Source organism: Schistocerca gregaria, chromosome 4, assembly GCF_023897955.1.
Source record: "Schistocerca gregaria isolate iqSchGreg1 chromosome 4, iqSchGreg1.2, whole genome shotgun sequence".
Classification (NCBI taxonomy): Eukaryota; Metazoa; Arthropoda; class Insecta; order Orthoptera; family Acrididae; genus Schistocerca; species Schistocerca gregaria.
The window spans coordinates 194,910,043-194,923,122 of NC_064923.1; the positions used below are offsets into that span (position 1 = coordinate 194,910,043).

Here is a 13,080-nt window from a genome sequence, read left to right on the forward strand (position 1 = left end):
GGATAACAGCAATCAGTGATTTTATAATGTTACTTAAAAACCGTCTTGATTGCAATTTTTTTTTTTTATATTCATATGACCGGTTTCGGTTCATTTAGAACCATCTTCAGATCTGATATTTCAGTTACAGGAGTAACCCATCCAAATCCAACAGTTTTCACATGCTACGTCACCTCTACGTCACATCACGTAGCATGTGAAAATTGCTGGATTTGGACGGGTTACTCCTGTAACTGAATTATCAGATCTGAAGATAGTTCTGAATTAACTGAAACCGGTCATATGAATATAAAAAAATTTGCAATCAAGACGGTTTTTAAGTAACATTACATATACAGGTGTTAAGGATCATGTGTATTTGTCCAAAATAGTAAAAAAAGCATGAAATGTCCACTTAAACAAAAATGTGAAATTGAGGATAACAAAAGATTACACATTATTTTGTTTGTGCTATAAATTGTACTGAATTATGTGCAACACAACAAAATTCCACAAAAACATTTCTTTCTTTCATTAGATGAGTTATGCACATTATTATTATTATTATTATTATTATTAGTAGTAGTAGTAGTAGTAGTAGTAGTAGTAGTAGTCATAGTCGTAGTAGTAGTAGTATTTGCAGTGGCCACAGGTGTATACCTTTTTGTTCATAATCATAACAGTTATATAGCAGGTGCTATTTTACATCAGAGTTAGCTGAACCTAAAAATTTGTGGACACCCAAAATGTATACTCATGTGTTGCCATGGAATTGGGGTCTATTATCTGGGACAATTGCCTGCAGTACTCCTTCTGTGTTAAAAATTTTATTTGGTGCTTTCATGATTGCTTCAGCAGTAGCATTTGCTATCATATGGATGGCATTTAGGACATTGTATAATGCATAAGCAGTAATTCAGACCACCAACTTAAGAAATGGTTTGGCGCAGTCTGTGTTTGTTTCAGTGCTGCCCATGGAATGAAACCTGACTGTAGAGCAAATCTGTCAGCACATGGTAATTTTCACTGTTATTGGATAACCATATCCAGAATACCTGTGGAACCAGTGACCGTAGCAGTCTGGTCCCTTCAGCCTCACAAACCAACCAACCAGAATACCTGTCAGCAGGCTATACTGTTTTATCTGTGTCACCATCCACCCCAGTGTCCCTTGTGCAAAAGGAATTGACCCTGTGGTCATAGTAGTGACTGGGGAGCTGCTGTGTGATACTGGTTCACTTACATGCTTTTCATTTGGTCACCTTGTACTAGCAACAGATCGTGCCATTGAGCAAAGAAAGTGTGTAGTGAGGGATCAGTTATATTCTGTTTGGATATACAGAATCACTTATGTCAACATTAAGTGCTGCTAATGGCATATGATCTGTAATTAATGAATGTGGAACTGAATTAATTATGTAAATGATAACTAATTAGGAATTAGTTTACTGGACTCTTATTTCATGTCTTTGATGTGTAATTGATTGGTTAAATGCTGTCAGCGTTTCTGTGGTCTGTGACAAGATTTTTTATGTATTTGCGTTTATCTTCTGTGAGAATTAATAATTTTCCTGTTTCAAATATTGCTAGACTTCAGGCAGACTGAAGCTTTCCCTTAAGCATAAAAATGCTGTTGCAATCCTTAGACGTTTCAATAGCATAGATTTACGTCAGAGCAATTGAGTGGGTGCACAATTTCGGCTAAATTTGTAATTACCTGAGTGTAGTAGTTAATTTTTCCGAGAAATACCTTTAGATTCGTCAGGCTGTTTGGTTTCAATAATGAGTCTGTAGTTTCTGAATGGTGCTGTTTTCTATATGTCCATTGTAGTAAAAATGTGGCCAGATATTCCATTTGTTCTTGAAATAAACTGCATTTGTCTAAATTAAATTTTATGCCTATTTCATGCAGTCCGGATCAGACAATTAAGAGTTTAGTTGAATGACACTGCTGATCCATGTCTTTGACAATAATGTTACATATGTAGTTTGTACATTTTTGGTTAGCTGCTCCAGAAATATTTGAAAAATAACATTTACATTTGCAAATCTTTGCAGGTTGAGGGGTATATTAATAACAGTGATGTGTTGAGCTTCTTGTTTAAGAAATTTGTCAAAAATAATCTGTGAATTAAATTTTCATTTAGGTGTGGAATGGGGTATATATCTGTTATTGTGATTCTTTAGCTTCTCCCGACATATTTCATGACAAAATAGTTTGTGTGTTAATGGCTGGATGTCAGTGACCAGTGGGCCACCCCTCACCCCCCCCCCCCCCCACCAATCCTTCCCCTCATATCTGCCATTCTGTCCATCATCTGCACCCAGCGTCTCTTCCCCCACTCCTCCTACTACCTTGTTTCACCCTGCTATGTTCACACACAGATACTCCTGTTGGCAACACTTCTGCTGTTCCTAGTTGTTGCTTGTTGAAATACTGTGCATTTTGGACACTAACATCTGTCCGTTCACCTGTGAACTACTTCATCATGAAATATGGCAGGAGAGAGTGAAAAATCACATCACATACCTTAATAGAGGAGCTGTCCCACAGCACGAAAAGACTTGACAAGCTGCAGAAACAGAAGAACTGTTTGCTGAGTGCTTTTACATTCCTTATGTGAAATGAAGAACATGTTGTGCTAAGCTTTGCCAAGGTAATGCATTGCATCGACTCTGCAGCAGCCAGAAAAATCAAGAAAAATGACAGCATAGCATTGGTATGGGAGAGAGTACACTTTACTTGCTGGCACCTGGACTTGACTAACAAAGAAGTATTCAAATTATATCTACAGCTGTCTGACCAGTTCAGTTCTTGAAATTGGGAATAGACTGACAGTGTCATATAGGCCAAAGTAGGCTCTGCACAAAGCAAGGCCATGTCAAACATCAAAATTTGAGCATACTTAAGAGAGAAATCCTTCTGACGCTCCCTGCAAGACCACATCAATCATATGGCGAAACAAATGGATGAGGACACAGTTTCTGTTCGTAAGAAAGGGCTCAATTTTGTAACACTCCTCAATCTGCAACTATCATGGAAATTATCATCACAGTAGAACAAGCAGCTGCATGACTTCCAGCTGACGCAGCTGTATTAGTGCATCACAAAATCTGTCATGCTCTCACATGAGCAACACCTATGAAATCGAACATCTCTGCAGGGAGAGGGCTGCCATATGGGGACTAAGAGAAGAACCAGGTATTGTGATCATACCAGCCAACAAAGGCAGGCCACTGTGGCCCTATCTCACATGTATCCCATTGAAAAGATCTGTGGCCTGCTAGAAGACAATGCACACTGGAAGACAGTGCTGATCCTACCAGAATAGGAATACAGCTTGCCAAATGAGGTTGTTAAGAAACTATGACAAAGAGCATCAGTTCCAATGTGATTTCATGAACTGCTGGAAATTCATAGAGATGGGGTGCCTTTACATCCTGTTATTAGGAACATTGGTACCCTGATGTATAAGACGTGATCAAAGTGTAATGGTAAATTTTTAATTTCACAGACTTTATCCATCCAATTTTCAAAAAATAAAATTTGTCACAGTGAAACATATGTTCCTGATGTATGTTAGTGTTTTATACTTTTTTGAATTTATACTTTATTACTGTCCCCCGCATGAACCATGGACCTTGCCATTGTTGGGGAGGCTTGCGTGCCTCAGCGATACAGATGGCCGTACCGTAGGTGCAACCACAATGGGGGGTATCTGTTGAGAGGCCAGACAAACGTGTGGTTCCTGAAGAGCAGCAGCAAGCTTTTCAGTAGTTGCAGGGGCAACAGTCTGGATGATTGACTGATCTGGCCTTGTAACACTAACCAAAACGGCCTTGCTGTGCTGGTACTGCGAATGGCTGAAAGCAAGGGGAAACTACAGCCGTAATTTTTCCCAAGGGCATGCAGCTTTAGTGTATGCTTAAATGATGATGGTGTCCTCTTGGGTAAAATATTCCGGAGGTAAAATAGTCCCCCATTCGGATCTCAATGGCTGGGTAGTCATATTTTAACTATATATGAAGGTTGTATCTGTTCTCGAAAGGACAGATACCTTTGATGATCGTGCAGCTTCTCTAGAATGAAATGATAATTAAATCGACACCTTGCTGTAAACAGGCGTTGATATACATAATTGGGGACATGTTGAAAATGTGTGCCCTGACCGGTACTCGTACCATGATCTCCAGCTTACATGGCAGATTCTCTGTCCATCTGAGCCACTGAGAGCACAGAGGATAGTGTGCCTGCAGGATCTTATCTCTTGCACGCTCCCCGTGAGACCCACATTACCAACATGTCCACACCACTACATTCATAGTGCACCTAACAGATGTTTGCCCATTACTTTGGCAAATTAATCTACCAAGTCCTGTATGAGTTGGGGCATAGCATGTGCGTTTGCACAAGAAGGTCAGTAGCTGGATAGCCATATTTAAGTGTAATGGGCAAACATCTATTAGGCGCATTACAAATGTGGTGGTGTGGACATGTTGGGAATGTGGGTCTCACAGGGAGCGTGCAAGAGATGAGTCTCTGCAGGCGCACTATCCTCTATGCCCTCTGTGGCTCAGATGGATAGAGCGTCTGCCATGTAAGCAGGACATCCCGGGTTCGAGTCCCGGTCGGAGAACACACATTCAACATGTCCTCAATTATGTATATCAATGCCTGTTTGCTGCTAGAATGTTGATTTAATTATCATTTCATTTCATACTGGTATTTGGAAAGAATTAGTGCCATCATTTTTTTCCCCAAGGGCATGCAGCTTTACTGTGTGATTAAATAATGATGGCGTCCTCTTGGGTAAAATATTCTGGAGGTAAAATAGTTCTCCATTGGGATCTCCAGGCGGGGACTACTCAGGAGGACGTCGTTATCAGGAGAAAGAAAACTGGCGTTCTACGGATCGGAGCGTGGAATGTCAGATCCCTTAATCGGGCAGGTAGGTTAGAAAATTTAAAAAGGGAAATGGATAGGTTAAAGTTAGATATAGTGGGAATTAGTGAAGTTCGGTGACAGGATGAACAGGATTTTTGGTCAGGTGAATACAGGGTTATAAATACAAAATCAAATAGGGGTAATGAATAAAAAAATAGGAATGCAGGTAAGCTACTACAACCAGCATAGTGAACGCATTATTGTGGCCAAGATAGACACGAAGCCCACGCCTACTACAGTAGTACAAATTTATATGCCAATTAGCTCTGCAGATGATGAAGAAATTGATGAAATGTATGATGAGATACAAGAAATTATTCAGATAATGAAGGGAGATGAAAATGTAATAGTCATGGGTGACTGGAATTCGAATGTAGGAAAAAGGAGAGAAGGAAACATACTAGGTGAATATGGATTGGGGGTAAGAAATGAAAGAGGAAGCCATCTGTTAGAATTTTGCACAGAGTATAACTTAATCATAGCTAACACTTGGTTCAAGAATAATGAAAGAAGGTTGTATACGTGGAAGAATCCCGGGGATACTAAAAGGTATCAGATAGATTATATAATGGTAAGACAGAGATTTAGGAACCAGGTGTTAAATTGTAAGACATTTCTATGGGCAGATGTGGACTCTGGCCACAATCTGTTGGTTATGAACTGCAGATTAAAATTGAAGAAACTGCAAAAAGGTGGGAATTTAAGGAGATGGGACCTAGATAAACTGACTAAACCAGAGGTTGTGCAGAGTTTCAGGGAGAGCATGAGGGAACAATTGACAGCAGTGGGGGAAAGAAGTACAGTAGAAGAAGAATGGGTAGCTCTGAGGGATGAAGTAGCGAAAGCAGCAGAGGATCGAGTAGGTAAAAAGACGAAGGCTAGTAGAAATATTTGGGTAACAGAAGAAATATTGAATTTAATTGATGAAAGGAGGAAACATAAAAACGCAGTAAATGAAGCAGGCAAAAAGGAATACAAACGCCTCAAAAACGAGATTGACAGGAAGTGCAAAATGGCTAGGCAGGGATGGCTAGAGGACAAATGTAAGGATGTAGAGGCTTATCTCACGAGGGGTAAGATAGATACTGCCTACAGGAAAATTAAAGAGACCTTTGGAGAAAATAGAACCACTTGTATGAATATCAAGAGCTCAGATGAAAACCCAGTTCTAAGCAAAGAAGGGAGAGCAGAAAGGTAGAAGGAGTATATAGAGGGTCTATACAAGGGCGATGTACTTGAGGACAATATTATAGAAATGGAAGAGAATGTAGATGAAGATGAAATGGGAGATACGATACTGCGTGAAGAGTTTGACAGAGCACTGAAAGACCTGAGTAGAAACAAGGCCCTGGGAGTAGACAACATTCCATTAGAACTACTGACGGCCTTGGGAGAGCCAGTCCTGACAAAACTCTACCATCTGGTGAGCAAGATGTATGAGACATGCAAAATTCCCTCAGACTTCAAGAAGAATATAATAATTCCAATCCCAAAGAAATCAGGTGTTGACAGATGTGAAAATTACCGAACTATCAGTTTAATAAGTCACAGCTGCAAAATACTAACGCGAATGGAAAAACGTAGAAGCCGACCTCGGGGAAGAGCAGTTTGGATTCCGTAGAAATATTGGAACACGTGAAGCAATACTGACCTTACTACTTATCTTAGAAGAGAGATTAAGGAAAGGCCAACCGACGTTTCTAGCATTTGTAGACTTAGAGAAAGCTTTTGACAATGTTGACTGGAATACTCTCTTTGAAATTATAAAGGTGGCAGTGGTAAAATACAGGGAGCGAAAGGCTATTTACAATTTGTACAGAAAGCAGATGGCAGTTTTAAGAGTCGAGGGAGATGAAAGGGAAGCAGTGGTTGGGAAGGGAGTGAGACAGGGCTGTAGCCTCTCCCCAATGTTATTCAATCTGTATATTGAGCAAGCAGTAAAGGAAACAAAAGAAAAATTTGGAGTAGGTATTAAAATCCATGGAGAAGAAATAATAATTTTAAGGTTCGCCGATGACATTGCAATTCTGTCGGAGGCAGCAAAGCACTTAGAAGAGGAGTTTGTGACACAACTTGACAAGAAGAAGGGACCGGTTGGTAGGACACGTTCTAAGGCCTCGAGGAATCACAAATTTAGCATTGGAGGGCACCATGGAGGGTAAAAATTGTAGAGGGAGACCAAGAGATGAATACACTAAGCAGATTCAGAAGGATGTAGGTTGCAGTAGGTACTGGGAGGTGAAGAAACTCGCACAGGATAGAGTAGCATGGAGAGCTGCATCAAACCAGTCTCAGGACTGAAGACCACAACAACTTTTTCTTGTCAATGACCTTGCATCAGTAACATTACTAGAAGCCAAGTTCATTTTGTTTGCCATGATACAAACTTTGCAATAAATAGCAAATCAAGTGTAGCCTTAGAAAGGTCAGCTAATAAAACATTTTTGGTCATTAATCACTGGTTCCTAGCCAATTCTTTGTCACTAAACTTCGAGGAAACACACTACATGCAGTTCAGAACTTATAAGGGGTGTCCCACTAGTATATGCCTCACATATGATGATAAGCAGATAGAAGAAGTGGACAGTGTTAAATTCTTGGTATTACAGCTTGATAATAAATTCAACTGGGAGGAGCACACCACAGAACTGCTGAAGCATCTTAACAAATCTCTATTTGCAACATGAATTGTGTCAGACATAGGAGATATAAAAATGAAAAGGCTGGCATATTATGCTTTCTTTCATTCCATAATGTCATATGGGATTATTTTTTGGGGTAATCCATCAAGCCAAGCTAAAGTTTTCCAGGCACAAAAACGTGCAGTAAGAGTTATATGTGATGTGAACTCAAGAACATCGTGCAGAAGCCTGTTTAGGGAACTAGGGATACTAACTACTGCTTCCTAATATATTTATTCCTTAATGAAATTTGTCATCAAAAATATATCACTTTTCCAAAACAACAGCTCAATTCATGGAATCAATACTAGAAATAAGAATAATCTTCACAAGGATTTAAAGTCACTTAGTCTTGTACAAAAAGGTGTGCATTATTCAGGAACACACATTTTCAGTAACTTGACAGCAGCCATAAATAGCTTAACAACCGATGAAATTCAGTTTAAGAGAAACCTAAAGGATTTATTGGTGGCCAACTGCATCAGTGCAGTAATGTGTTCATTATAAATAAGTGTGTGTGTGTGTGTGTGTGTGTGTGTGTGTGTGTGTGTGTGTGTGTGTGTGTGTAAGTTCAATCTAACTTCTGCACCAGTTCAGTGCAGTAATGTGTTCATTGTAAATAAGTATTTAGTAGTTGTATTACACATTTATTACCTTATAAATAAATAAAAAACTTTTTTAGTTTAAATTCAGTGCATTAGTATTTGTAAAATGAGTCTTTCATATAGCGTTCATTAAAAAATGATGACCATGTTACTTGGGACTTGTGGAATGGTACATTAGCTTATTTGTTTGAGTTATAATTATTTCTTATGTATTGTTGTTTTTCTGAAATGTTCTACATCCTGGGGATCAATTGGAATGAAAGTAAATCTAATCTAATAATGTGAATATTCTTACTTAGACAATGTGAGCCCTCTTACAAATTGCTCTTCATGGTGTAATATATGGGGGCTAGAACTAGTACTGGATTAAATGGTACATTTTACCAAGTGATTCTACTTGTTCGGAACGTCTAAATGCTGCTGTCTGAGCATATGTACCAATGATTTTTGTATTGGGTGGGCACTGTATTGTAGTTAGAAAGGAAGTGAAGTATAGGAAAGGAAAAAAGTACCATTCAGTTGTGCATCCTTATGAGTCTATTATAGTAAATGCTCCAGTGTTCTGGAGAGGAATACAGTAAACTGTTTCAAAATCGTCTTCTTTTTCTTTTGTTGTCAGTCCATAAATTGATCAGCAGCATTTCTACTTGTCCAGTTTTCCTCTTCTGCAAGTGTCTTGAGTTCTGAGTACGTTTTCAATTTCAGATTTTTTTGTCTGCTTGATGTACTAAAGTATTGCTCTTCATTGTGCAATTTGCCCGTGCTTTTTTTCCTTCTATTAATTTCACATCGAGCAAGCAAACTCTGTATAGGTGTCCAACCCATCAATCCTTCTGTTCCTTGGTAGTCCTCCACAATGATGTTATCTTTTCTAATTTGTTGAAGACTTCTTCATTGGTTATTCTCTGTCCATGAAATCTTCTGCAACATCTTGGCTTCGGAAGCTTGTTGTGTTTTTCATTGTTACTCCCTATACTGTCCAATTCTCCAAACCATGTAGACTGCAAATAATCAGTCTTAGTAGTTTCTTCTTGTTGTGCAGTTCTGGAGAGGAACACAGTGAACTGTTTCAAAATCTGGCATGATTTATCGTCATTAGTCTACCTTCATTTGTTATTCTACTAGTCAGGTACTTCAAAATATAGTGCAGAATTTGGTGCTAGATCTGCTGTATTATTTCAAAAATTGAGTGTTATGCAGAAACTGAGAGGCTGATCACAAAATTCATTATATTTTATTTTCACTTACGTTTTGCTTATGCGTCCTGTTACTTATGCAGTATAGAAGATAAGCTTTTAAGTAAGTGTAACTAGTAAAAATCAAATGTTCCAAATGATGAACAAAGTAAAAATCATCTACTCAGAAATGCCACTAGTTATCATAAAATTTATGAATGAACTATGCAAGTATGCTTGAAGCTGCAATTGATATTAACATTTGCAAGGTCACCTACTTCTTAATCTAAATTGAATACTTTTTAGACATTTGGTGTCTGAAGTGAAGCATCGGTTATCAGCTTTTATGTTTATCACTCAGTGTCATAGACACAGATGGTACAGATGTGACAATATATTTCTGTTAGCAGAAGATTAACTATTGAGTTTTCAGGATTATGATATGTGCTTCAGGCTACTGAACCACATGGTCTGTTTGAACAACTAGGATACTTGGACAAAGTAGCATTTGGCATTAGTGCAGAATATGCAGAGTAATTGTGACTTAATAATTTTAATTTAATGAGTTAGTCGTAATTTTCTGTTACCATATGCAGGAACAAAACCACAACATTTGTAATAAAATTCTTAGGAATTATTTTTGTTTGTGGTGGCCATTTAAGTAAGCGCCACAATCTTGTTTTGATCTAGTAGTTCCTCACTTCAGGTACTGTCCAGTCAAAAACACAAGATTTATAACCAAAAATAAGTAAATAATCCTTAACCATATACAGACTGATCACAGACTTTTGCCCAAATGCTATAAGGTAAATGATGCAGACTCCAAGACCAGAATTATCAATTCATCTTGTATAGAAACCACTGATTTTTACCTGTTATATCTAAAATTGTGGTGAAGTTGCGAGTCATGTATAGAATGAATGGGATGCAGTCTGCAAATGAATACACAAATATGTTGCTGAGAATTGTGTTCATGTTGACGTAACTCTTAATAATATGGGTAAAATGTGGGTCACATCAAAGAAAGAACTTCATACAGCTACACACTGTTGAATCTTGGTTTACATTAAGTGCTACTATGTTTGGTCTTCCTTGAAAGTGAGTATGAACAAAAGCCCACTCATTATTAAAAAATATGAAGCTGATTGTCATATTCTATACAAAATTGAAAACACTGTTTTAGTGGCAAGTATTTTTATGCGAAGTACAGTAATTAACATACATTATGTAAAGTACACTACAAATATTATATGCAAATGAAAGCAAAATACACCGCTCATAAGAAAAGCAGTGAAAATCTGTGGTGTTTCCATACAGACAAGGATATGCACAATTATTTTGTTTCTTGCCATTTTTAACTTATTTTTCTAATCTTTTCTATTTTTATCTTACATTACAATAACTTGCAATATTTCTTTATCATTAACATTTGTTTCTTTTTTAAAATTTTATGCAGGAAGAGCGTGGAGTAGCTCATGGAAATATTAGATGCTGGAAGCTTCTAGTTCACACTCACAATGAAAATACATTTTTGGTGAAACTGGCAGATCCTGGACTCTTTGAATACTCATCATCTGAGTGGGTAACACTGAATAACTGAAACAGTAAACTAAATTAATAAGGAGTTTATTTAAGTCTGATTCTGTACTCTTATACACAGTAATTGAGAGATATTTGCAGTGCAGTGGCCTTAATATTTGATGCTAGTAATCAGAAGAAATCAAAATTTTAATCTATTAAGTAACAATTTTAATGGTTTGCATTGTTTTGTCTGACCTGGGCTCTAAAAATTAAAATATACTTGCAGCTGATAAAAGAATTTGCTGTTGTAGTATATGATCCCAAATAATTTATTTTTGGCCAAAAAAAAAAAATTAAAAAAAAGATTAAAAAAAGATACCACTCGCCCACTTAACAACATTTTAAGCACTCCAGACCACAAGCAGATGTGTAATTTTATATACTAAATACCCCACTTTTTCCATGTTCATTCCTGTATGAAACATATTAGAAATGGTAATTGCTCTGTATGTTCTCCTTCTTTCATTTAATTCTGTTGCACTTTGTGCCTTTAGCCAATAACCATTATAACTGCACAACTGGATTCTTGCTTCTAAATCAAAAACTATTCGCAAGATAAATATTTCAGCCTCTTGTTTATTCAGAGTCCAGAAGTGTCTCAAAATGAACTGATAAAATGTCAGTTACATGTTTAGAGGAATTTGGTCATTTACAAATTCAAGTTTGTTTTCTCCTTGTGGAAGAAAGTTATAATGAACACACATGTTATTCTCAGCAGATTCTACCAGTGACCTATGTCTTTTATGACATTGTATTCAAAGTTTTCCACTGAAAATTGATGTTTGGTTTTTGTCTTACTGATTCACTAAAATCCTGCATAATCAACTTGTAGTGTGATGATCCACTGTTTTTTGTCAGTATGTGTAACTCTTTGTAGAGGTTTCTACCTCCATATCACAAACTTTGTGAATGCATGGACTTCAACAATTTCCATGGACTATGTTTTGTTTATTTTTAAAACATTTTTTACTATCTTGGTTGCAATTCTTTCAATATTTGAAATATTCTTTTTCTCTCTGTCACTGGTAGTAAAGTATACACACTACTTTGTTCCTCTGTAGTAAAACACATGATCACTGTGGTATAAAATCAGTTTTAGTGGAACGCATTGTGTAGTTTCAGAAAGAAGTTTTTTAGAAAGAAGACAAATGGTTGGGTGAGTTGGTTCAATTATTTTAAGCCTGGATACAGACAGTATAGTATGATATGGATTCATCTTGGATTACCTCCAGTCAACTGCCAAAGAATTGCTGACAGTACTTTCTTGGACATTAAGTTCTTCAGTTTTGTAACATTTCCTTTCAAAAAGCAATAAATTACATATTCTCAGTACTTATTTTGCCATAAGGTATACCAAATATAGTGTCTCATAGTGCCTCTTAGGCTACATAATTCAGCTGCACTCATAACTGTAGCGTTGTGTGGCAAAATTCCTTGTTTCACTTTTTCACAGAGGCCATATGTAACATCCAGTTCTGCTACAATGAAAAACCAATCTGAGAAACATGACCCAAATAAGGGTTGAGGGGTTTTATTCCCAAAGAATATACAGCTATTGTGCGTGTACTTCTGCAGTATAAATGGATTAAAAAAGTTCTGCACCATCTGCATATCTGCAAACATGTTTGGTCTTAATTTCAGTGGTAGTAATTATGGAAGAATAAGCCTATCGAACTAAAGAAGTAACTTCACTTTAAAATAAAAACAAAAGAATAACTAAAACAGATAGTCAGCTCAAAAGTGCACACCTGTGAAATCAGTATCTACTGCTGAGTAACATTCAGTACCATGTTGTGCTATCCTGTTCATTGTATCACACTTGGATATTTCTTGACATGCAGTCAAAGAGTGGTTGATTCATTATAGCTCAAGTGTATTTCACTCTATGATGCTTGCTCTTCTAAGGTGACCCAGTATGCCAGGGTTCCTGTGACATGGCACACTGCAATATTTAATTGGTCCTAAGTGTGTCCATTCAGGTTTATGTCAGCAGATACTGCAGGCCATTCCACTCAGCAGATCCTGCCTCCTGGTGGAAAGTATTCAAAGTGTATATGGTATGCTTGTGTATTATCATCTTGAAAGATGAAATTATTGCGGAAACACTGACTATA

The 13,080-nt window shown here is 37.3% G+C and overlaps 1 protein-coding gene across 1 annotated transcript in view; it reads left to right on the forward strand.

Annotated features, from left to right (window-relative positions):
* Nucleotides 1-13,080, forward strand: part of LOC126266927 (tyrosine-protein kinase hopscotch) — a 155,691-nt gene that overhangs the window by 51,863 nt on the left and 90,748 nt on the right. The window contains exon 8 of the mRNA XM_049971618.1: nucleotides 10,842-10,963. Within this exon, the coding sequence (XP_049827575.1) occupies nucleotides 10,842-10,963 (122 nt within the window). The remainder of the gene's footprint in view (nucleotides 1-10,841; nucleotides 10,964-13,080) is intronic.